Here is a 25,962-nt window from a genome sequence, read left to right as displayed (position 1 = left end):
GTTGTGTCTGTGTGGCAGCAACAATGAATTTTCTTTGAGCTAGCAAGGCAGAAACAAGAGCTGCTGAAGCTCCACGCGCCTTGTACTCGCTCTTCCTATAAAACTTGCAGTGAATAAAACTGACAGGGATCACTTTGCTTTAAGTGGTTTTCAGATAAAAACGCTTTCCACCCAACCTTACGTACTCCAGGTATTATAATGGCTAGAGAAAAGGATACGTTTCATGGAGCATTTGGGGAGTTGCTAAAATTGAAGCTGAGAGCTGGGGCCAGGTACTCCTGCAGCATCGCTTGGGCAGGGAGTGAAGGAAGACGCAGGGCTGAGCTGGGTCCGTGGGCACAACTTTGGTGAATGCCAGGCAAGATGTGTGTAAATGCACTGCTAGATTCCTGTGAGAGTTTCCCTTGACCTGTATTTACCACGTTGTACGTAGTAAACCTTTTTTGGGGGAGAAGCAAGTCCCTCATACTAAAGGTTCAGGGACGTGCCAGGAAGGCGTGCTGCCCTGCGTCCATCCCATGGAGGGTCTTCACTTCTCATCCCAACGAGGCTGGCGTTGGCTGCTGTAGGATATGGGTTTGGTTAAACCGTGAAAACCCAAACTAAAGAAAGAGTTGGGTTTAGTCCAAAATTATTTTCTTTATTGGAACCTGTCTCATGTCAAGTAATTTATGGGTTTCAAATCAGTACCGAGTATGTGAATCTGGGCTTTTCTTGAAGTACCATGTTACAAACCTTGATGGATGGAGAAACAGTGAGCTTACCGGTCCACTTGGCTGCTTCATGGAGCCGGGCAAAGCATTCACTTTGGTCTCTGACTCTTCCATGGGAATGCAAGTTGCTGTGACCATCATAAATATCATACTGAAATCTACAGACATGCTTGGTGTGTTGTCTGCAGTTCTTCCGCTTCCAGGAAACACCTTTAAATTAAAGAGAAAAACTCTGTGTAATTAAACAAAGCAAAATGCTGCGGTGGGGGATGTGGCATCCAGCTGTGACCGTGCTAAATACTGATGTTTCCCTTCTCCCAGAACAAATTAAAGGAGTCACAGTCTTGTTGCAGCTCAGCGAGGGGTTTCCCAAGATCACTTTACCGCTTCACCATCACCACTGCTGGCAGCGGTCAGGTTGTACAGAGGGAAGTTCAGCTGCCTGGGCTGTACTCGTGGAGCACCTGAACCAGCAAGGAGCTGGAATGGAGCCGTGCCAGTGTGTCTGGGAGCTCGGGCTGAGCCCTTCCAGGGCATCGCTCTTCCTGCTGGAGGCCTGACGGTGCTTGTGCCGCTACTCAGCTGCCTTCCGAAGCCACCAGTTTGTAGGACCGAGCGGTGAGTTCTCCCTGGGGAAAAGTTCCCTGCCATTGCATTTGGAAAATCATAAAAATGGAACAAGGAGATTCTCTGTAGCGGTGGATTTGGAAAAGTGGAAAATGACTGCAGCAGTTTTTTGTTAAACGCACACTGCCATGACTGGAGGGGGGCTGCTGCTGCTAAATTTGGGGCGGATTAAAGCTCCCTTGTAGTATAGGGCAGAGTATTTTCATTTGGAGCTTGGAGCCCGTCCAACCTGGAAATGTAGAAATACAGAACAAGCCGTGATTCTAACAACTGCTAGAGTCTATCCTCTCATCCATTCTCCCTGTACAAAACAAACAAACAAATGCAAATTTTTGTCTCCTGACTGACTCTTGCTTCCCTTTTTGGCTGCGCGGTCATTTCAGGTAAATGCTATCAGAGAAGCTGGTTCTATTCTTGTAAACTTAAAAGCTCAGGAACTCGTTTTATGGGGCTTCTTTCTTATTTCAGACTTCATAGTTTTCACAAAGGCCAGAACATACTTGCTGTTATTTTTGTTTTTTATTTTAGCAATGAAAAGATCTTAAATAATGTCTTTTATAGCCTCATCATCTTTATTTGTTTTTGGGCTTTGTTGATACATTTCAGGGTTTATTAGCTACGTGTACGGAAAACCCCCTAAATCCTATAATCTGCAGTATCTTTATTCAGGTTGTTGGGTTGATTGCACTTTACAAGACTTGGTGACATTTTAAGTACTTCATTGAAACTGCAGCTATAATAAGATTATTACTAGGTTATTGATGTTAAATATAATAATAGCCACGAGGTTTTGAAATTGTTGTATGCATTAGAAATGTGATAAAATGTATTATTGATTACGGTGGAATTTATTCACAGTTCTTTATGGCAGCCTACCCATTTGAACTGGGAGAACCCTGATGATCTTGCTGAGAAGCTGAGCTCCCAGCAGTTTTGCAGCACCAGACACCGGCCAAGATAGGGAAATGAAAATATTGTTTGGGTCGGTAGCTGATCTCTTTATGTGTATGGGGGAGGTGGGCTCCGGAGTAAGAAAAGCAGAGAGCACAGCGCTGATTTCTTCAAACTGTTTCCCAAAGACCGAGGCGTTGTGGGGAGCTGGGTGTTCTCCCCAGGTGACTTTCCCGGTCTGCTCGTTGAGCTGTTAGCTTGGCTCCGCTCCCCGCAGCACAGCTCTCTGGATTGAATGGCCTAAAACCTGTAGGATCAGCAAGAAATCAGCAAGCATGGATGGGAAATTGAGTCCTGTCACTAACTTTGAACAGGCAGTGTAAGATCTTCAGGATAAATGAGAAGGCTTAAGGGAAATGTGGTGCTTAAAGGCCTTTATTACTTACAGTCTGCAGCACTGATCTTGATTAATAGCTCTGTAATGCTAGCAGCACCGTATCCACATCAGAGGGAGCTCCACACACTGCAGCTATGCAGGGCCCCCAGAGCCCACTCTGAGGGGCACAAAGATAAGATAATTCACGTGGATGTAAAAAAATGGGATGGCAGAAATGGGAACGAGGGCAAAGGTGTTAAAAATGCGTATGTATTTGATCTGTTTCGGTTAGATCACGCGTGTTGTACATATGGTATCTGTACATGTGCTCTATGTTCAGACCTGTTAGCCCAGGTACCTTACTTATGAATGGAGTTGGGTCTGGGGTGTTGGATGTGATGCAGGTTGTGCCTGTCCTTTGGGTGCCACGGTGCAATTTCCCTCACCCAGCAGGACCCTCTGAGGCTGCGAGGTTATCTGACTGCTTGGGCTGTGCGGGCTGTAACTTTGTCGTCTACGCTTGCTCTGTCACTCCAAAAAAAATCTGCCATTTAGCTGGCAGGAGATGTGAATTTCCCATTCATACCAGCTGGTGACCTTGAACTGAAGATGACCACTCTCCTTACAACCTCAGCATAAATCATAGCAGGACTTTGTGGGGAAAAAAACACATTATCCTCTTCCCAAACAGAGGCAGCTGAGCGCTGTGATCCCGAGCTGGCACACAAGCCACATCCAGCTCTGCTTTCCCTGGACACAGCCAACCCAGCTCCTGTGAGATCAATGAGCCAAGTTCTGATCTCGGTTCTATTTGTGGAGTTGTCCCATGTCTGTCCTGAATAAATCAGTCTTACCCTGCTCAGGAAAGCAAGCTAGGTTTTGGTCCTAATTAAGTCAATGGGAATTTTGCCACTGACTGCAGCAGGCTTGGGTTTCATTTGTGCCTTCGGTTTAATTTAACTGTATTCTACTGGAGAAGGCGGTATTGTCTCAAACCTTGTCCCAAATTATTGTCCCAAATTCTTGGCATCATCTAAACCAGGCAGCTCCCATCTAGAGGTGCGCTGCATTTCCCATAAAGGCTGCAGGAATATTCAGTTGGCTGGGATGCTTCCCTCTCACGCTGAATCAACGGCTCTAATTAAGCATGATGACAAAATATGAGGACTTCTATGTAATTATGGCAACGGCACCACCTGCCTCTAATTAAGCTGCCAAAACATTTGGTCTAAAATGGTGCAATGAATAAAGAAAAAAAAAATCATATCCAATATTTTGGCAACGCAACAACAGGCTGGCTTTCCTCACGTAATTAGCTCTAACAAAGTGTTGTTAATCTGATTTCTGATTAATAGGCTATTTAATCTTATTGCAGCCTGACAACACTGAGTTGCCTCTGGTTTAAGTTTTCACCAAAAAAGTAATTTTTTTAAGCAGTTTTAAGGATATATTTCCCTAAGAAGCATTGGAGTTCCTTACCATTTCCATTGTTCTTCATGAGAACCCCAAAGGTTACATTCTTTGAATTCGCTGAACTTTAAAGCCACTTATTAAATTGGAAGCCAGAGGAAAAGCTAATTTTTTTCCCGTTCCTAATTCCTTGTACAGAGAAGTCACGGGTGTGACTAAGTGGGAGGAGGAGGGATGCCCAGAAACCTTACAAGCTCCGCACGTTTTGGAGCTGCTGGTGGGCTGGTAGAGCTCTGCGGGCTGCGGTGTTGGGTGCTGGTGGTTCCCCCCAAAAGTGCTTCTGGGGCTGGAATTAGTGACAACGAGGAGGGGAATATGATGTGTAACAACAGCAAAGCAGCCCAACCGTTTTTCCAGGACTTGTGTGGCTGTTTGGGTTTCCGAGCTGTTAATGTAACCTGGCATGTTAAATCAGACATGATCATCACTGTACAAGAGCCAAGCGTACCACCAGTACAGATGGGCAGCAGATAATGAAGGCAGCCGTGGCACAGCAGCGTACAACTGCTGATCGAACCGCGTCGATATATGGGCCTCACCTTTCTGAAAACCAGCTTTTGAATACCAGGATGAAAACAGGTGCCTGTGCTCGCTGGAGGTGCTGATTCTTTAAAAACAAGTGGTTAGGCACTTTCTTCTGTCTCGACCTGGCTGCCCTAAATTTTCTTTGGGCATGACTTTTCCACGTGCCCTCTGTAACAATTGGTGTCTCCATAAAATGGGTGTAAATAACTTCTGCCAGCCGTGGTGCTCTGTCTGTTCTCTTGCCCTGTCGAGGCTCTTTCCCATAGCAGGCTCTGGGCTGGGTTATCTACTCCCACTCCAAAAAACTCTTGACCAGCTTTAAACTTCAGAGGACTTGCAAGAAGTCCAAGAACTTGCAGCACTCAGCTAGTATTAAAGATGACTTAATTCAAAGTTTTTTTTGCAATTTTCTCAGCCTGAAACGATGCCAGTGGCGGTGTTCCTGTGTTTGGTGTATTGCTGGGGCAGGGGTGAGATTTTAGCATCCGACCAAAGGCTTCCTGGCACAGGTCACTGCCGTAACAGCACAGATGCCTGGACATGAATGCTTTGCCGGTTAGGCAGCCTTTCTGTGTGCTCACGTGCCCCTAGATTCAGGTGCGGAAGTACATTTGTTATCTCCTGGCTCCCTTTGTGTGAGCAGCGGGTTGGTTATCTACCAAACCTTAACAGATTTGCTAAATAAAACCTGAATTGCCGGGTTGTACCACGGCCCGCCAGCAGAGAGGCAGCAGTGTAAAACACAGCCTCCAGGTTCTGCCCGCCAGCACCCCTTGAGACGTCGAATGCCCTCGAGATAACACCTGCTTTCTGCACTGCTGCGTGATAAGAAGAAAAGCTGAGGGTCAGAGGTCTCGTTTCATGCCGATAGAGTGCGTGGATCCAAATCCCACTGCAGCGAGCACCCCACGTGCTGCCGGCACAGCGGTGTAGCCGGTCGCTCGCTCACCGTACGCTGGGACTCAGCCGGGGTCTCTGATAATTCCCAAATCCTGCCAAAACCCCACCCTGCCCCTGCAAACCATCAGCAACAAGCCTTAGGTGGCCTCACTTTGCTTAAACATCAGAGTGGCAGATGAAATATTTTATTTATTTATTTATTTTTCTGCACTATCTTGTTTATTAAACATGTTTTCCTATGCAGATTTGGGAATGCCCTGTGTTTACTTCTAAGCGTGCTTGGTAAGATTTGTTTTCCTAAGAGCTGATCCAGGAACTGAACAAATGAGCTCCTGAGCTGTCTGTAGAAGGAGATGGTTGGGGTCAGCTTAATGTGTGCCATGATTAAAGTACACACTGCTGGGTAAATACAGGGAGGAATTATGTACTATTTGACTAGCTGCTAATTATGGTGAGCTCTTCCCAACTGCACTTCCTTTACAAAAGATGAAAGTCAGATCCCTCAAAATACTCGTATTTAGTGCCTTTGGAGAAAATGGTCTGGTAAATAAAACAAGTATTACTGCTCCAGTTTGTATCATGCTGCTTTTGCATGCTAATCTGAAGCTCCCCTGAGATAATTTGACAAGAAAGCCATTAATGCAAATTTAAGCATGACCTAGAAAAGATTTATTTTCCATGTACCACTTTGTTTCTTTGCTATTGTTATTTGTTTTTCTTTATTTTAAACTGTCTGGTGTTTTGGGGTCGATGTTCCTTGTTTTGCTTTCCTCCTTTAATTTTATCTCATGGCCATAGTAGTGTAAATCACCCCAAAAGAACTTTGTTTGCTTTCAAATGAAATGCAAGAGTGAGATATGAGAATGTTGCATGTAAAGAAGAGAGTCGATGTGGCAAACGCTAGGTATAGTTTGGAAAAAATCTATCTTTGTAAGAAATTTGGAAAAGTTTACATTTAATTTATATTCTTTTACTAGAGAAATTGTGTGCAAATTTGCATTATAGATGCCTGCGCTTTTCCTATAGATTTGGGGAACCCTGCATTGTCCAACAGTGCCAACTGACTGGTAGAATTAAGGAAATAATAACAACCCCCGAATTCTTGCAGATAGCGGGATTAAACGTTCTTTTTTTCAATCATTCAAATTTAATTTCTTTAATTTCTAGGGATTTCGTAGGTTTTTGTGGTCCGTAGTTGTGATGTTCGTGTGGGGCGTCCAGTGTAAAAGCAGGCAAGGAACAGAATCGACCACTCGAGGATCTCAGCGCTTTGGAGTTTGCCCACATGTTGTGAAGAGCAAAGAGCTGCCATCACTGCCTCTCCTTGGCCTCCTGCAGGTCCCTTTAGGTCTGTGACTATTTTGGCCTCTGCGCCCATGCACTTTTCCCCCTTGGACTGCTGATGGCAGAAGAAGAAGGGTAACTTTCCTTTCGGCTCCTGAGCAAGCAGCAGGGCTTATTGCCGATGGTGGCACCGAGCAGCACACGAGGTGCACCCCGGCTGCTTCAGGGCTGTTTCTTATCTCCCCTCCCAGCTCCGTACGGCCGCTTTACGGACAGCCGAAGGGAACACGAAATGCTTCATCTGCAGCAGTCCTGAGGCAGCGGGACGTCGAGTGGCTCGAGGTTACGGGGTGATGGAGTGGCCGAGGGCGATCGGGGTGTGAGTCCCAGCGGGGTCTGAGCGGTGCCGCCAGCGCTGCTGCTGCTCGCCTGGGAGCAGCGCCGGCAGCGACGGCCGCCGTTCGCTGACATCCTGCCAGCATCTGCTGCTGGAAAACACGTCTCGTGTCCAGCCCGCTTGACCCCCTGTCGGAGTAACTTGTTTTGCCATTTGTCACTGCCAAATGTTTCTTTATTCCGCCTCAGTCACTTGGTTTGCCACTCATTTGACTCCCTGCATAATTAACTTTGCCAGCCAATTGACTCGCTGTGTAATTATCTTTGCCAGTCACTTTGGTCTCGGCGTATTAATCACGGTGTCTAACGGGCCTCGGGGCAGGCTGCAGCACCGGGATGGCAGCAGGTGCCGGCCCTGGCGCCCGCGGGTGCTGCCGGGCTTGGGGGGAAGAGCCCCAGGGCTGCCCATGTGGCCGGGGCAGCTGCGGGGCCGTGCTGCCACGTGCTGCTTCTCCTCCCTGACCCGAATTTAACTCCACTTCCCAGCAGTGCCTCCCTCCGGCCCTGCCCCCCCTTGTTTAATTGCTCTTATTTCATTATCGTGTCCGTCCGCCTTTGTCAGCTCCTCTGATAACGCTCCACGTGCGCTCCACCGCGCTCCCTCTGCGGACCGAGCGCAGCCCACCTGCAAGGCGTCCACAAATTCTTTGTTCGACTTCAACCGAGGGGCTGCTTGTGCAGGATGCCTCAGAAAAATCGTCTGACTTAGAGTGACAAGTGTGAAGAGCAGTTGCAGACAGTTTATACATCCTCCTCATGGAAAATAAACCCGTTAGTGTACGCCATATGCTACAACGAAGTGGCTCGTGGCCACGCAGCTGAAACGCCCGAGCCTTTCCTTGACTCTTTGTCTGCTCGTCTATTTATCTTCCGAGCAGGAGCCCCGACCAGCTGACACTTCTCCTTCTGTCCTGTTTGCCAAATAGCTGTGGACTTTTTAAATAACGTAGACAAAAGGGCTGAATGTTATCAGGAATAAATAACGTAATGCCCAGATTTATCATTTAATCGCAGAATAATGTACTTGGAAAATGAGTTTGCCTGCCCACCATTCAGAGTGGTTTGTTTTCCTCCTTTGGCACACTTTGCCTTTAAAATCTTCCTCGTCTGTGCTTTGTTCTGCTGCTTCTGCCCAACTTCAGCCCTAGCCCCTTTATCGCTTAATGAAATTTTGCACAACTTCGTTCCCTGTTGGATACACTTCAGCTCTAAAAATACAATCCAGCACCAAAACTAAGGAGACTTCCAATCTAATTTTCCCTGGTAGTGTTTTCTAGTTTGACTGGACAGATACAACCTATTGCTAGGATTTTGGCCTCTCTGTATCCTTTTATATTGACTGGTTATTTCATAGTCCAGTTACCCTTGTTGCTTAGAGGACCTATAACAAACTCTTCTAAAGAGCTGTTTAACACCTCCCACTGCTCGATATTTTCCATGTGAATGTAACCAACAATGTCTTATTTATCCAAAGTGTCAAGGAAGATAAATCCCCAGGCGTATCAGTTATAATGACATGAGTCTATCCTGTGCAATGGAGCGTGTTATTTCACCAAATTTTGGCGGAGGAAGCCCCACGACAGGAGCCTGGCAGCTTGTGTGGTTCGGATGGCACCGGTGCCAGCCTGCATGGATGGGGCTGTGCTGCGATGCTCAGCACAGGCTTGCCCCCAGCTCGACCATGGGTCGACGTGGCACGGCGCTGGGAATGACCGGTGTGAGTCTTTTGTACGTGCCGAGAGGAGGCAAGTGTTCCCCCGCCTCCCAGCTCGTCTTTTGGTCTCCAGCTTTTACGTTCTCTCATGTGTTCCTTGGAGAGCCTGAATTATTGTTGGTAGTGGTTTTGTTTTGCAAGAGTCCGAGCTCTTTGGCTGACTAACATAGAGAAATCATCTGTCCTGGCTTGGGTTTCCCATAACTTCCGCATAACAAAAGGAGAAGGAGTGATCCCATCTCAGCTGTCCTGCGCTCTCACGCCTGCACTTCGCTCTGGGGCGAGATAAGGCTGCTCTGCTGGGAGGAGATCTGAAGTGCACAATCTGGAGTTTTTCTTCAGATATTAAATAACTTTTTCTTCAGAAAAAGGAGTTCGTGTGTGAAGTACAACTGCTGGTGTGCTGGGTTTTGTTGTTTTTGCTGAAGTGTCTCTGCTCGGCCTCTCCCAGCAGCTCTGAGCTGCAGCAAACCCATTCAGGAGGGCAGCGAGGGCTGGTTCTGGCTGGTGGGGGCCGTGGGGCTGCTGAAACGCCATTTCTGCACAGGAAGTGACAGGTCTGGGCTGGATTCCTCGGCCTGACATTTAAGAGCAAATATCCGTGGTGGTTTGGCTGGGGTTGTTGTTTTGGACAAGGCTCGGGTCAGTGGGGATGTGCTAACGCAGCCTGGTGTGCAGCCTGCGCTCTCGGGGAGCATCTGGGGAGAAGGGGACAGCTTTGCATTTTTCCCAGGTCAGTTCCTGCCTTTTTGGACAAAAAGACTCTATGCACGGGGAACTTTGGCAGAGAGGAGGAAAGAAACACAGTCCTCGCAAAGAGCTCTAGCTAAAGATTAACCTTGCTGACTAATTGAATGCTGGCAATGAAAGATGTTAAAACAAATACACTAGAGAAATGGTCTGGGTTTTTTTTCTTCTCTCCATCTGCTGATGGAAGGCTGTCTTGCCACCTGTCTGGGACAGCATCTTTGGATATTAAATAAACCCGGTCTCCTTCTGTGATACAGTACAGAGAAGTTAATTCGGCTCTATTAGAGAAATCTGCAACGTAAAGCAAGCCAGTAACAGCGCTGAGTGTCCTTCAAGTATTTCACACCCACCCAGTACACGGCGATAACAATGTTTACTATCGCTTGTAAGTGCAGCTCTGTGGATGACCAAACCAGAAAGTAATGAAATGCAGCTGTCTGCAGTTCTGTTTTCTCCTGTATTTGTTCATCTTTCTGTAAAAGAGCCTAAGGTCTGCGATCCCCTCCTGTGGGAAAAGCAGGAGCAGGTTCCCTGCCTGGGGAGCTCTGGGGGCACGGAGAGCTGCTGCCAGCAGATTTCAGCCTCTGCGAAGGAGTAGGTTGGTTGGGGGATCCTAGTTTAGCCTCTGTACTGTTGTCTGAACCTCTGAAACATCCCTCTAGGAAAAAATGTTACCCTAAGTGGTCCCACACTCCAAACTCGGTGCAAGATCCCTCGAGCAGAGCTGATGTGCAGTGATGATGGATTCCCTGAAACATGGGAGGAAAAAGAGGCAACGGAGGAGGAAGGGGGACAGGGATGCTGATAGAAATTGCTGGCCTTTTCAGACCTCTCTCTATTATTGCAAAGATGAGCTTGCTATAAACTCCTCAATAGACAGCCAGCAGCTGAGATGCGAGAGAATGGGGCCTAAGACAGTTTTCTATTATCTGGGAGATTTCTGTCTTAATAGAAGCTTTCAGAGGCAGCACAAGAGTTGAGCTGTAAAATTATGCCCCCGTAGGAACAGTGTGTTCTGATAGAAAAGGCAAATAAATTGTTGATATTGGACACATGCAGCATTGCTCTGCTGGTTCTGAAGTCGCACAGACTACACTGCAGATAGCAAGCCTAAATGTCTGCTGTGACAAAACTCCGAATCGCGGTCTGTTTTCACTAAGAAAATACTTTGTCCCTGTGGGGGGAGACCTGTTCAAGGTGACTGCTCTGCCCATCCTGCAGGGAGTTTTCTTCTCCTCTGTACCACTGAGCAGCAGCCCTTTCTACTCTTGCACACCCATTTTTCTTGTAATTTTTCTTTTGACAGTATCTATTATCTCAACCCGTAAGTGTGAAATTAATGTTTACATAATTCGAACCAGTTAAAGCTAATTAAAGCAAACTGTCGCCTTCCACTTTGGGCTGCAATGGAGAACAGCCCATGGCCAGCACACCTGCGTCCACCCACCTGCTGTCACACAGCAGCATTAAATGCCACCAAAGCATAACGCCAGGTTAGCTGAGGCTCCTCAGTGCCCTGGGCCCTGTAATTTCACTTGTCTGGGCTGAACTCTCTGCATTCAGAGTGTTTTTTTTAGGCCTGAGGTCTATGACATAGATCCTGCACTACTTTATTTACCTTACTACTTTCTTTACTCACCACTTCTGGGTGGTGCCTCCTTCAGGGATGCCAGCCACAGCTTCCATTATTGGCTGCACCATTGATCATAATTCTGCTTTATTTCCTCTCCTGCCAATGGCAATCACATCGGAGCAATGGATTATTTACCTCCTTTCAGTTTAAATATGATCTATATAATTCAGCCCTGCTTAATAGCTCTCACATTAGTGGTGTGTTTCTGTTTGAGGATTTTAATTGAATGTATGTTCCAATAATTCCTACAACAATATTTATTTTTCTGCCAAAAAAAGGTAATTCAGTAAAGAGCCTGGCTTCACACTTTATGGCTTTCTAAAGAGAAAGAATCTAATGAACAATTTTTACTGTTACGCTTTTCTCCCTCTGACTTTTTTTTTTTTAAAGAAAAATCTGCAATTAAGGAAGTGTAATTACTTTTCACCTTGTCTTCTGTTTGCTTTTTGCATTCCACTTTTCCCGTGCTTGGATATGAATCATGCTTTACCTCACGACGGGAGAGCCAGGAGCCAGCATGGGTGTGCTGCTTGTTCTGTGTCTGGTCGGTATTTTTGGGAGACATTCGGCTGCTGTAAATCAGCAAAGGAGTCAATGAAACCGAGTCGGTTGAAACAAGTGGTGGATGTGACCCTTGGTCGTCTGTAAGGGAAGGTCCTTGGCCCTACCCCCTTTAAAAAAATCTGACTTAAAACAAAAAAAAAAAAAACAAGACTGTCAGTCAAACATACTATTTCTTCTCTTGGCGAGGGTTTGCTCTTTGAGGCTTTTTTCCTCCTCGTAGGAATGCAGGTGATAGAATTCAGATAAAAACCCGATAGCTAGGAAAGACCCTTCAGCAAAATATTTGTCCAGTAGTGTTACAACTTGCCCCTGGATAATGAGTTAGATCACCTTTATCATTTTCTTGCAACTCTCACACAATTAAGCAGCCAACTCCGGCGTTCACCGAAACTTTCTGATGATTATCAGCCTAAATCTGCTCCCACTGACGATAAATTTTACACTGGTGGAGGAGTGGGCTTTGGCCTGTCTCTGGGAGGTTGCCTGCCTACTTTCGGTGCTCCTTTTGAAACCTCCTGCCCTATCAATGGAGCAACAACTTTGTAGGCTCAGCTGAGCTTTCCCTTGAACCTGCTCTCTAATTAACCACTGCTTTAAGTTCTTATCAGCAGATTAGCTTGCTGCAGAAACATCCAGCATTTCCATAGCTTCTCAAGTCACATAGGAACGCGGCTTCTGTCATCTTGCCACAACCTTGGTGTTGCTCATCATGTCAGCTGAAGTCTTAGAAGTTTTCCAGACCTTTTAATCTTTGCTTCTCGCTTAATGCTGTTCCTTTCAAATAGATGTCATTCCACCCACAGTTTGCCCCGTGGGGATCTAAAGCAAGCTGGGTTGAGCAAAGCCCCATTTCACACACCAAGGAGAGCACGAGAAAGATAAGGGTCTAAATATAAGCTTCTGTTTAGGAGGGCAATAAAGCCTGCACTTAATCCATTCCTGTTGTAATAATTGGTGTTACGAGAGCTAGAGAAACTCCAGCCTATTTGTACTCGATGTAGTACAAATATGTTACGAAAAAGAATTGTTGTGTCCTGAAAGACTGCATAGCAAAGGAAGAATAAAGTCAGCAGGGAGAGCCGAGCAGCAGCCGGGAGCACGGGAAACATGACAAAACTTTTATCTACAGAGGAGCTCACTGGCCAAAACAAATTACCTGCTGAACAGTGCTGTGATTTCTGTGGGCACTGTGGCATATCCTCAGCCCAGAGCACATGTTGAAGTCTAATTGAAGAAATTAAAGTTCAGTGTGTTTCAGTGCTCTGCTGAATCAGGTCCGTAGTGCTGCCACCAGCCAGTTCCACACTGGATGGAGATGAGCTAACGTGGCTGATACCATGAAGTTCCTTAGCGGCTCCCAAATTGGGTACGTTGTGTCCTGCCAGAAGAACTGAAGCCCCTTTCTGTACTGTGCTTTTCAGCTCTGATTAAACCATCTCAACATACATTCCCGAGGCCACTGATGTAATTGATTCCTTCCAGAGAAAACACGATGTAGAGCAACACTGCCAGGAAATGGGAGCCCTCACACTCGGAGCCTGTATTTATTGTAAATATCCTGACTGACGGCTTTTGTGCGGTGGTTTGAGAAGAAGCATGTTGTTGTCACCCTCTTCAACTGCACCATTGTCTAAGTCTGGAAAGAAACTGGGATCTCATCTGTGGAGAAGAAAAATCTATCTTAGAGAAAGAGATGAAATCCAGCAAGGGCAAAAATAGCCTGAAAACGGGCTTGCAGTGTGAAAGTAAGTTTCCTGAAGGTCTTGTCAAAATAATCTGCATCAACAAAGGGCTATTAAGTGCTATGGCATTTGAGCTTTTCTTTTTTTTTTTTTTTTTTCTGTAATAGTAGATTCAGTGTGTCAATACTCATTTCCCAAAAGTGATGCCCTCCCTGACCTATGGTTGCAACGTGCCCCTCTGCCCCCTGCTACAAACAAAACCAGCAGCTTCGCAGCTCTCTGGAAGGAGCCGGCTCACCTCACTTCAAGGCATTTCCCAGAAGCGGCAAAACACGAGGGGAATTTTGCGACTAACTTTGGAGTGTTTGTGCTAGCACTCCACCACAGCCACAGCAAGGGCTTGAGAGCCCTTCTGCTGGGCTCAACAAGCCCCTTGTCTCAGCGCTGCAGATGTGCAAAGCTCCTTTATGAATTAAGCAGCTAAAACACATACAGAAGAAGCAGCTAGTTTGTTGGCGTGCTGATAGTGGTAAATGTCATTATGCTGGTAAGCACAAAAGGTCCTGAGCTTGGACCAGGGCTCTCACCAGCTGAAAGCCATCAGTGACTGCAGGGTTAGGCCCTCGGGCAGGCCAGCACTGACTGGACCCCTGCCAGGTCTCAGCTACTGTCAGTACCAAAAATATGAAGTCCAACATTTCTCAGGTCAAACTTACCACGCACGCACAGCCGGTCCCAATGTATGCTGCGCCCACATCATGGATGGGGTTCTTCTTGGGTGTACACATGCTTGATCCCTGCAGGTAGAGCCAGCATCTGGACTGTAGGACCTGTGTCAACCCTCTGCCTCGAGCGGTGATTTACTGCTTTGCCACATCTGCAGCGTGGTGGTGCTGCTTCTGCCTCCGCAGCTCTCTGCTTCTGGGTGGCAAGTTTTCACCCAGCAAAAGAGAAAGAAACAAGAAAAGCAGTAATGCAAGAGAGTGGCAGGAGAGAATTTCTGATCAACTCTTTTTCATAGATTACATTTTTATTTGAGAACATACCAATTCCAGTTTTCATAACAACGCATTTTCCCTTGACAGGTGCTTATTTCATTTCATATAGTTGTCTAAGTAGTTATCACGTCTCTAATGTTTCCAGCCAGAAACTACTCCCCAGTGTGCCAGATCCAGACCTTCCAGTAATTTGTGTATGTAAATTCAGGTTATTATTATGTTCACATGTAATACTACAGGTAACAAAATGAAAGAGCAGGTACAAATTATCTGCCCAGAAATCTGCATAAAACATCCACATATGGAAAACGAATGTTTCTTGTTTGTATAAATGTCTGAACACGTAAGATCTGTCAGTCATTCTCACTTGCACCCATACAGCTCAGAAGCATGTCATAGCATTTGAGTCCTAGCATCATCTTCCAGTGGTCCATAAAGTATGATTGCTGCTAGAAGCCGATCAGAATTCAGAACTGTACAATCAGCTCGGCCACTGTGGATCTAAAATGTCTTTTCTTTTTTTTTCCTACTATGAATTTTTCTCATTTAACAGTCAACTAAACTATAGTGATTTGGGAATTAGCAGTTGAGGACTGTTCAGCACTTCATGATGCTTAATGCAATTAGCAAAGTTAATAAAATGTTGGACAGGTGCCTTATACCAGGGGAAAAAAGGCATTGCTCTTATTTGTTCAGGATCAAACAGTTACGTTATCTTGTTTTTTTAAGAAAACATATATTCTTGAAATGGAATGAAATAAAGACCCAAATCAGTGACTGACCTGTTAGTGGCTGACTTCTACAGTGAGCTTCCCTGTTTTTTTAATTTTAGAAGAGCTTCAGAAAACAACATGGAAATTGCAGAGGGGCACAGGTGCAAAAGGTACAGTGAAACAGGCAAAGCCTGAAGATGACTACCCTGGAATATCTAAGGAACAAGTTGAAGCCAGCTCTGAACCACCTACTTTTAGTAATGGCTGGAGGATGGGAGATGTAACAGAGTGGAACAAATTCACTATTCCTTCTGTTTTTTGACAAAGCTTAGAAGTCATACGCTTAACAGCTTAACACCACATAGTAGAAAATGAGTCAATGAGAGACAGGTGAGAGCTACTGATCTGCAGAACTGTGAGGAAGAGAAGACAGTCCTGCTCCTGCTGAAAGGTCCAAGAGGCATAAGAAAAACAAGGATGTTGTCAATAAGGTAAGCATGCTCGTCTACTTGTATGCTCACTCAAGAGTGCATAAACTGGAAGAATTCCCAGTTCAGGGTGAATGTTTTCCAGTGCCTGTCCTGTAAGAAAGACTAAACTATGTCTTCCATGTAATAACTTTGAAGCTATTTATGTGTTGGTTTTAGATGGAGATTAGGAAGCCTGACTGAGAGCTTGTAGTTATAATGGGTTTTTAAAATCAAAAAGTTAAAGTTTAAAGAAAAGAATTTAAGTGAAAGATCATGGAGTCAGTCTGCCAGGCTGCCTGCCCTTCTGGTTCAAGCCATGCTTGTTCCAGGTTGTGTTGATTTTGTGTTTCCCTCACCTCTTCTGTATTTATATCCTTCTAAGGAAAAGATTCTACCATGGCTGAGCTTCTTCATCCCTCCCTGCCTCCTTAGCTATCCGCTGCAGTCACATCTGTGCTCAGGGAATACGCATAGCTGCCTCTGACGTTGTGCCTTCCCTGTGGCTTTGCTCTCTGGGGATCCTCAACAGAAAGCAGGAATATGAAAAATAGTGGCTGAAAGACAAAACATCTCTTACATATCTGTGATCATGTAAGCTTCTCTGACTTCTGAGCAGCCATGGAGGTATTAGAGGGCGAGCAAAAACCCAAAGGTGCCAAGTCAAGGGCAAAACAAGGGCAAACCATTCCACGCATGCCTTGTGCAACAGCCCCCATCTGCAGAGCAGAGTTGCAAAAACAAGAGCTGTTTTTGCTGTTCCTGCTGAAGAAAAGGCAGAGGTCCTTGTGCAGAGGGCTGGTGCCTGTGTGGGCAATTCAGACTTGTCTCTAGCTGTCTTTAAGCTGGGCCTGCAGAGCTGCTCCCTTGGAGCTGAGTTTGCCCATCTGGATGGCAATTTGTTCCAGAGGGAAAACCCGCGTGTGGGCAGGCATGGGCTTGAGGTCAGAATTAATGGCACAAAATTGATGCAGCCCCAGTCTCTGGGCAGAGCTACCCCTTCTACCCTGTGCATTGGCACAAAACTGTTCTTAATCCGCAGGTGTCACGTTGGTGGTGCTGGTAAACATGAAGTGGGAAAGTGACAGCATTGTGGGCTTGGGCTGTAATGGGGTCTGTGCTCAGAAGGACTGTAGTCGATTGCCTTCACTTAAACGAACAAAACCGGGCTGATGGAAGATGCTGGGCTCTGCAAGCAGAGCACGCAGGACGTGGGCTCTTGGATGTGGGGTGCCCACTTCCAGCCTGCTAGGAGAGTTCCCTAATCCTGCTTATCCGAGGTCTTTATGCTCCTCACAGTGCCCGAGTGTCAGCAGGCACGGTCCGGCCATGTTCCAGCTTTGAGTCATCGCAGAAAAGCAGTCCGCTCCGGGGCCTGTAGTGACTGGAAATCGTAACCTTGAGTTGGCTGCTCGTCATCTGCGCGATGGTTTTGTGGGCTTGATCCATTCTCCCCACATCCAAGCACGAAACGCCTGCGCACCTGGCTTGTGTTAGCGTGTCCTCACTGGCAATCACTCCAAAGGGAAATGGAGCTGGGAAGAAGCAGAACAGCTTACCTGGCCCACGGAGAGCACAGGTAGAACAAGAAGCAAATGAGGCTCCTGTCATCCTGCAGGGACATCCTCTGTGGCCATCCTAAGGTGGGGCTGCGCTTCAAAAGCCTTCCCCAGCATTTAGGGTGACCTCTGCCTTGGAAAACTGCGATGTCGCATCCTCCCTTTCAACCCGTGGCGCGGTCGTTTTGCTTCCTAGGGACACGTGCTTTCAGAAACAAGCAGATAAACACCTCCCTGCAGCTTCACCCTTGCTCTGACGGCTCTGCGGGACCCCAGCCCGGCTGCACCTGCCCCCTCCCGAGCCCCCTCCCCTCCGCCGGGCGCATCCCGGGCGCTGCGGGCAGGCGGCGCTCTGCGGCCGGGCTGCGCTCTGGGGCTCCGGGGCGGCGCGGCGAGCTCCGCTCTTCCTCCTCCTCCTCCTCCTCCTCCGTCTCCTGCTTCTCCTCCTTCTCCTCCTCCTCGGCGGCGGGCAGATGCGGCGGATCGCGGGGCGGCTCCGGCCCGCAGCGGGCTCCCGTCCCCCCGCCGCCCCCATGGACGGCAGCGGGGGCAGCGCGTAGCTGGGTGAGTGCCCCCAGCCCGGGGTCCCTCCCCGCACTCCTCCTCCTCCTCCTCTTCCTCCTCCTTTCCCCCTCCAGGTAAAACCCCACCCGGCTCTGCCCCCTGCTCCCCCCCTCTCCCCGGTTGTTTTGGGGCTGGGGGCTCCGGGGGCGACCCCCGGTCCTTCTGCCCCCAGCCCGGGGCTGGCTGGGCTCCCAGATCCCGGCTTCGGGCTCGGACTTTGCCGGTGTCGGTCTCCGAGTTCTTTTCTTGCAGCCGAATTTAATTTAAACGGAGTCTTCTGCTGTAAGAGAAGCTCGGGGGAAAATGTCAGTTTGTGGATTGTTTTCTTTCCCTTGGATCTAAAGATGCCTCTCTGTATATCCGCTCGTGATCTCTTCTCGTGAAATAATTTTGCAGCGTTTTGTTTGCTCCTGGAATTTAACAGCCCTCCGAGACAGACAGGTTTGGTGGAGGCTGAAATAATCAGCTCCGAGGCACGGGCAGTGCCCTTGGCCGTAACAGGTGCAGTGTGCATATTGCTATGAACAATGAGGTGGTTTCAGCGCTCAGGTTTATTTGTATGCTCTGCATTTCTGGGGCTCTGAAGAAATTGTCATGCTACGTTATGTCAAAGATGCGCTTGCAGCATGAGCGTGTCCGTAGTACCTCATTAACAGGGCATGGGAGCAGCTGCACAGCCCCTGTCCGTGCCGGCCAAAACACCCGGGGTGTCCCTGGGTGACACCAAATAGCTCGGGGGGTTTGGGTGGCCTCTGTGCGGACCCACGCCAGCCCCTCAGCGGTGCTCTGGCACAGCATAAAACACCGAGGAGAGGGAAAAGAGGAGCGTGGAGGAGGAGCTGTTTGTGTCTGGATTGCATTCCTTGGGCTGGATGGTCCTCGTGGTCCTTTGCTGCAGTTTCACTTGTGTTCCACGGCTGAGATTTCCTGGGCAGGTACTTCATGCTTCAAAAGATTGTTTTTGTTTTAGCAGCTCCGCGGGCTCTTTGTCTGAGACAACAATCCAGAGTGACAACATGTCGGTAATTACTTAATGGCAGTCGTTCTGGACTTAGGTCAGAGGGAAATGAGACTGGAAGTTAATTGCTGCTCCTGAGCCCATGCAGCACGGAAGGTCAGTTCCAGTGAGCCTGCCCCGTGTCGGGCTCCTGCTGCAGGATAACCACAGCCGGTGGCACCTCCTGCCTGGCCATGGCTATGCGGGAACGATGCGATGTGCCTTGCCTCTGCTTCCCGGGATTCTTCAAGTCCTGCTTACTTTGGTGGGGCTGGGAGGTGGAGGACTGCCTGTGTAGGATGGGGAAGGACCGGGTAAAGGGTGAGGATGGGCATGTGTTCGTTTGTTATTCTCATGCTCTTTCTGGATTGCAAGAAATGGTAGAGGAAAGGATGAGTCCAGGTTCTAGCCAGGGAGAGGTGCCTGGCTGTGAAGGTCTGTTGGAGTTGTCCTCCTGGGTGATTCTGGAGGCACAGAACAAAGCAGAGGCACTCAGTGATATCCTGCTGGTCTTAGCTTATTGTCAGAGATGCTCTGAGAGTACACAGGTTTGTGGTTATGCCTTGCAACCTACCCCATCATGAGAGACAGGGCTTCTTAGGGAACATGCTGAGAAAGTCCCAGTGGTGTCTCCTGGGGCATTTGGCCCTCTCCAGAAGGTTTCCCTGGTGGGGAGGTCTGCCAGCTCATGCTGATGAGGTGCAATGACTGCATTTTGTGGTGTTCTGTAGAACCTGCAAACCTTAGGACAGCAAAGTGCCTTGCAGAGGAGGAGGAACAAACCCAGTGTTTCTGCTCCTGGGGTAACTTCCCTTGGACTTCCCGCAGCCCCACGGAGCGATGTAATTCTGTCCCCTGTGGTTTTTGGTTTATGGCAGGTGGAGGTAGGAACAAGCTGATGTCTCCTCTGAAGCACAGTGTTTTGTATAGTCCTAGTTCAGCCAACCAAGGGAGATAATTACCTGGTTAACCCTTTGTAAAATGTGACTAATGTAGTTAACAAACCCTGGTTTGTTCAGGTAATGTGGTGTGTCTCTTAGAAAACAGCGCGCTTCACAAAAATTCATTAGTTGAGATGAAAACGTTTCTATTATAGCATCAAGTCAACTTCAGGTAATGATGTTCAGGTGAAAGGATTTTAAGTGTTATTTAATCAAGCTTGGGGACAATAATCTTAAAGGATTCTTTAAAAAAAGGCCTTTGAAATAATGAAGAACCTTATTTAGCATCTTGGGTGATTTAGACTGAGAGAGTGATTTGTCCTTTTCACATCGCTGGCGAAGCGTGATGTTGCTGTGAGTAAGCTGGGTAATGTTTACGGATCTGTTAGAGCAATCAGGCTCTGGATAGTGGTCCTTTAATTGCCTGCGGCTTTTCTTGCTATATATGCTTGTTGAGCAGAGTTTTGAAAATCATCTCTGGAAGCCAGCTCCTTGTGCGTGCTCCTGACACCGATCGGGTCAGGGCTGTGTCCGTGCTGTAGCTGTGAACGTGGCCTGAAGCACTTCTTGCTCTCTGGTGGTGCATCCATGCAACCAGGTGGAGCTCAGCTCACCTGATGCCATGGGTACCTTCTCTTGCTGGCCAGATTCACCCCTGCAAAAGCAAAGCAGTGCTGTGTCCTTGCTGAGTGACTTGAGGCACCTGCAGGAGCCAAGGTGGGGCTGATGCAAGAGGACGGGCTGCTGGACACCCCAGTCAGCAGGTGTAGGATACTCGTAGCCCCAAGGGATTAGGCCAGGAGTTTAGCAGGAGGTAAAAATGAGTTAGAAGTTCTGGATATACTGATCTCTCTCATCTTAGCTGTGCTTAAAATGAATAAGGCTTTAAAGGGAAAAGTGGAGGGTGTCCTAAAGCCTTTTGCATAGTGTTTAAGTTCTCTCTAATGCAGAGCATTAAGGAGATGATGCTCAAGTGCTGCCAATGTCTGCTGCAAGGCTTAAGGTGCTTGTGGGGTCCTGGTGGCAGTGCCTGTCCAGTAAATAAAGGAATCAATAATAGGAAATTGGTTTATAACCATAATTTAAATCTATGTGATGAATTCCTTAGTAAACTTCATTTGTTGGTTGTTTGCTTTTTTCCCCTCCTTTCCTTGCTCAGGGACCCTTTTTGGCTGTGGATTAGTAGTTTAAATGCTCCGACTTGCTTCTTTCTAATAACATCCCATTGGTTATTTAAGAAATGATTTGTCTCAGCAAACTCACTTCAGATGCTTATCCCACCTCTGGGTTTCTTCAGGGCTGCAGAAGCTGAGCAGGTGTGTAGCTGAGGCCTTTTCTCTGGTGGTCAGATGTTTACTCATGTCCTAAATATAACTTCTGGGAATTTGTGTTTGTTTTGGAGCTGGGGAACGCTTTTCTCTTTTACCCTCTTTATGAATTCAGAGAATTTAAGCATATGATTAACATTAAACATGTGAATATTCTCCCTGGGCTCATTTTTTGGATCAAAGGCAGGCTGCTCAGTATGTTGAGAAGATGGAGCCCACAACCACTAAATACAGGGAACTGATCTGCTGCTATACTTGTCTAAAAGCATAGACAATGTGAGTACTTCAGATTTATGTCTGCCCGCCCAAAATCCCTCTGCTAACTGCTGTCTCGATGTTCGTTATCTACAAAGTGCTTGCAGGCATTAACGAATCTTCCTGCTTCTGCTGGGACACTTCATTATCCCCACTTCTCAGACAGAGATGCTGAGAGTTTGGGGATCTGCTGAGACCGCTGGGTGTTAGGGACAAAGCTGGCATTGAACTTGCAGCTTTTAATGCCCAGCCCTGTAAGACGGGGGCAGCAGCACAGCTCTCTGGCAGTGCTTGCTTAAACATTGCCAGCTTTCATATTATAAAAATGCTCCCCAAATTTCCATCCCACAGGCCTCTGAAGTTAACACAAAGACTTCTCATATCATCTACTGGATCAGACTCCAATCCAAAATCCAGTCTGTCTGCAGGAGTGAGCAATTGCCTGTCAAGGGAAAGAATGTCAAATACTTTTTTTATCTGTTCTGGCTCTCCGTCTTGCTGGATGTTGTAAGGAGAGCTGCAGTCTCAAGGCTTCTGTAACCTGAACGGTCACAGCGTAGACCAGGGGGGATTTTTCCATCATATCTCCTGGAAGCGTGGTGATTCTTGGTTTCTTGCTGATTTAAAAATACTCAGAATGCCTCTACAGAGCAGAGAGCCTAAGTCCCCGCGTATAAATATAGACACGCTAGGTGTGTATGCCTGTGAGCTGGCAAATGAATCAGATTCCCAATCTGAAGTTTGCTTAGTGTCACTCCTGGCTCTTTATTTTTCTCTGTGGTTTTGTTTTGCTTTATTTCCCCAAGTTCAAAGAATTTCTCAAAGGAGAACGGGCGAATGTCAAACGTGGAGAAATGTGCTTTGTGCTGATGTTGCTCGGCGCTGTTGTACGTCGCGGCGTGAAGGTGAGAGGCTGGGCGCCTGCCTCCGCTGCTGCTCTGCCCTTTGTCAACAAATCCCTCCTGGCATGGGGGGTGCCAGGAGCCTGGGAAGCTGCGGTGGCTGGGCAGGCCCCTGTGGGATTCGATAACCATGACAGAGGCAAAGCTCTTTGTGTTTTTGAAGTTTTCCTTTGGGAAATGCGATTCATTAAAGTACAACGTTCTGAAACTGAATTGCCTTGGAAATAGCATGCGAGGTGAGTGACAAATCTGAAAGAATTCCTAAATTTCCTGCAGGACAGCCATGTTGTGTGCCTGCACATCCAAACAGGCAGGAGGGAGACACAAGCCCTAATTGGGAATTTACTACTGCTCCATGCGTTGTGAGTGAGCCACAGCCATCCTGAGCACTCACATGTGTCTAATGGCATCTTCTTACCTTTCATCCTTCGCAGCAAATCTGTGTTCTTCTGAACTAATGCTCCTTTCCTAAATGACCCAATCAGCCTTCAGCACTGCTGGTTAGATCAGAAACTTCATTACTTAACAGCAGAGCTGTTCTTCCTTCTTGTCCCTGCTGCAGCTAAGCTCATGGCATTTATGGACAGACTTGTTAGTCATTAATATTCTTTGTACTCTTCATCTTTGGCTTCAAAAAAGAAGGCCTTTCATCTTTTGCCTTGCTTTGTTTTTCAGAAGAAGCCAATTTTGACTGGAGGAAAAAAAGAAACCAAAAAACATTTCTCTGTAGCTTTCTTATAAGCTTCCAAGCAGTCTCCCCTGCTGACTTTGTACTTTCACAGTAGACAAACATTGACTTTGTTTCCTCAGCTTGACATAAAATATAGCTGACTTTTTTTTTTTTTCCTGGTTTAAGTTTTTGGTTACGTATCAGTAGCTTGACGGGAGAGGATTAATTAGCAGCTCTGGTGTATTTCACTGAAATTCTCATTTTTTCCCCAATTTTGCCATCAGGTGTATTGTACATGAAGTCTAGTTGTAAAGAGAACATAAGTGTGTGTCTGAACTTGGAAATATTGTGAAGTGTTCCCTGGTTTGGAGCCTAGATGATTGTTGGGGTTGCTGTGTGTATTCCTGTTGCTTTCATTAAGAGATCTCAAAATGCTGATACCTAGGAATGTGCTTCAGCTCTGCATACCTGGGGTGAAATGTGTGTGGACAAGTGCACTAATAAAGCATATTGTTTATTGGGAAAGGCTTTCTTTTCATCACTCAGTGCTCTCCTGTTGTAAGTGGTCAAATCTGGAGTCTTGCTAATCCGCAGTGCCAGCCAAAAGGAAGGTGCAGAGGCACAGCGCTTCGCTTCTGATCAGCATGAAATCTCACAGCTCGCTTCTGACAAGCAGGACCAAAAACAACTTCTCGCCCGGGCTGTGTGTTTTGGCTTTGGCATAAAACTCACTTGAGGTTTGTTAAATGCTTTTCTGAATGTACCAGTGGTTCATATCCATTCTGCTCAGGTTCCCTCGCTACTAGCTCTGATGCAGTGCATATGAGCGCGATCATTAAGTGTGATTAGCACATTTCTGACCTATTTAAAAGTCTCTGGCTGTGAAATTCCAAAGATTCTAATTTAAGCTATAAAAAAAAGATTAATAATGTGCTGTCATTTACACATTTTGTGGCTCATTTCCTGAGCGATTTTGAACACGTACATATAGTCTGTGTGAATGCGTGTGTATAAACATCGTACAGCGTGCAGGGTCTGGTCACCCGGGCTTGGGGCTCGTCTTCCAGGGAATTTATTGTCCGCAAATCAAAGCAGATAGAAGAAAAAGCCACAAGTGCGAGAAGCTGCAACTTTCTTCATGGGTGCAGAGAAAAGGCCAGATGCTTTCTGTGGGCTGGAGCTCAGGAGAGGAACGAGGATTATGCAGGGATGCAGAAATTGGGCGCAAGAGCAGACTTCAGGCAGACATCGCTGTGCAACCCCTTGCTCTGCCGTGTGGACTGGAGAAAGTGCCCTCTGAAAGCATCGGGGCTCTGTGGCAGTCCCTGGACTGCTGCCAGGGCACTTCTGCAGGAACACAGGCTGGATGCTGTGAGTACCCAGTGGGTCTGGGAAAAACAAAGATGACTGTTGAGGTCTTCTGATCTCTTCTGTCACTTCATTCAAGTCTGTTGTCTTACTCAGGGGACTGAAGCTCTGCCGAGCTTCTTTATCTGCATGTGGAGAAAGGAGTTTGAGGTTACAATTACACGGGTCACTGGTGATGTGGCTGTTGGGGTGACACAGTATGAAGTAATTCACCAAGGCTTCAGATGGAGTGGCAAACAATGGACCCAGGAGAACCCCTTGGGTTTGGAGTATGAAGCCTTAAAATGTGTAGGCTATCCACTAATTGATTGTGTTGTTTACTTGGGTGGCTTCTTCCTATTTCCCATCCTATCTAACAGCTGGAGCTGCTGCAAGTCTGTTGGGTTTGAGCTGGAGATGTTTGGGGATCTCTGACATGACACCCCAATATCACCAGCATCACTGACGCTGTAGGATCCTGTGCCTTTTTCTGAAGGGTTGGGGGTAAGCTCCAATACCTATTAGGAGAAAAAGACCAAAGTGATAGACGGATGAAGTAGTTAATTTTGCTTATTGACTTATTCTTTTGGGTCATGGCATATGGCCACAAAGACCTCATTTGACAGAATAAAATAATTTTGTGCTGAAGTGTTTTGTTTTTATTGCTTTGGTTGGAGGCTTGGTTGTTTTGGGTTTTTTTGTTTGTTTGTTTTTAAATCATTGTAATAATGGCTACTGCACCTATCATGTCCAATGCAACCAAGTCAGGAAGCAAGCAAAGCCTGGAAGACCACAGCTTAGAACACTCTTGATTTTGCCATCTTCAAAATATATTGTTAGGACAGATTGGTAAGTATGCTAAGCCTGTAACCTTGCAGATGCTTTGAAATAAGCTGAATAATTTGGGACATGTGGCCTGTTCTTCAGAAGTCAGGGACAGTATCTGAGCGTGGGCATTTGCAAATGAAGGACAGGGCTGCTAGCTGTTTAGGGACGAGTTTTTTTTTCTTACTGTCCTTTAGAGTAGTTGGCTCTCTGGTCCTACGTGAGCTGTCAGATAGGGATATCTGGCTCTGTGAGATGAGCAGTGACTTCATGCGAATTCGGGATGCGTGCTGAAGTAGGATCTGGAGCAGAGCAAGGTGAGACGTGCCCCTTCTGTTCAGGCCATAAGGGAGGACTGGGGCATGGTTTGCTGTGCCAAGGCCTGGAGGAGAGGTTTCTGATCCTTTCAGTCCATGTGGAGGTTGCCAGCATGAACCTCACACCAATTCTGCACGTCAGGGATGGGATCTGTGCTTTTGCTCACAGCACGTGCCTCTGTTAAACAGCACTTCAGCTGTTTGTTGTGTATTGTTTTAAACCATCCCCAATAAAAATGTTGTAAAGGCAGAGACGCTGCAGGTCATTATCCAGATGCTAGAGGTGATTTAGATCCTTTGGATCCCGTTTGGCTCAAACAAGAAGTTGATCGGGAGGCTAGCTAAGCCCTAAGATATCACCACGTGGTGTACAGGGTTGTAAGTGTCAGCTTGTCATTTTCAGTCTTATTTCTTAATGTGGTGTCGTAAATTATAAATGTACACAAACACCTACGGAGCATTTCATTCATAAGCTGCCAGGCTGCGGTGTGCGTGTTGAAATGCTGTTTTGGGGGTTGTTTGTGTTTTCTAGGATAACTTCATTAACTGGTGCT

The 25,962-nt window shown here is 47.0% G+C and overlaps 1 protein-coding gene and 2 long non-coding RNA genes across 6 annotated transcripts in view; 2 read left to right on the top strand and 1 right to left on the bottom strand.

The window, feature by feature from the left end:
* LOC119718343 (uncharacterized) overlaps window positions 1–8,335 on the top strand; it is a 38,988-nt gene extending 30,653 nt beyond the window's left edge. Inside the window, exon 2 of the long non-coding RNA XR_011812657.1 lies at window positions 6,670–8,335. This is a non-coding gene — a long non-coding RNA (uncharacterized lncRNA). The remainder of the gene's footprint in view (window positions 1–6,669) is intronic.
* A 3,186-nt stretch (window positions 8,336–11,521) lies between these two features.
* LOC140003653 (uncharacterized) lies at window positions 11,522–15,406 on the bottom strand. The gene is made up of 2 exons (XR_011812658.1): window positions 14,242–15,406; window positions 11,522–13,502 (listed from the first exon to the last, which is right to left on the bottom strand). It is a non-coding gene; the product is annotated as an uncharacterized lncRNA (long non-coding RNA).
* Window positions 15,407–15,589: 183 nt separating this feature from the next.
* The window catches only part of RASGEF1C (RasGEF domain family member 1C), a 74,593-nt gene continuing 64,220 nt past the window's right edge, over window positions 15,590–25,962 (top strand). The window contains exons 1-2 of one of the 4 annotated variants that reach the window (XM_072044667.1): window positions 15,618–15,727; window positions 17,003–17,282. Coding sequence is in view for 1 of the 4 variants with exons in the window: in XM_072044666.1 (XP_071900767.1) it covers window positions 18,699–18,761 (63 nt within the window). In the remaining 3 variants the exon portion in view is untranslated. Of the gene's footprint in view, window positions 15,728–17,002; window positions 17,283–17,610; window positions 17,827–18,469; window positions 18,762–25,962 lie in introns of those variants that run through there. The other 3 variants (XM_027468433.3, XM_027468432.3, XM_072044666.1) reach the window with 3 other exon arrangements.

The sequence above is a fragment of the Anas platyrhynchos genome, chromosome 14 (assembly GCF_047663525.1).
Source record: "Anas platyrhynchos isolate ZD024472 breed Pekin duck chromosome 14, IASCAAS_PekinDuck_T2T, whole genome shotgun sequence".
Lineage (NCBI taxonomy): Eukaryota > Metazoa > Chordata > Aves > Anseriformes > Anatidae > Anas > Anas platyrhynchos.
The sequence above is the reverse complement of the archived record's forward strand: the minus strand, read 5'-3'. Positions and strand labels throughout refer to the sequence as shown.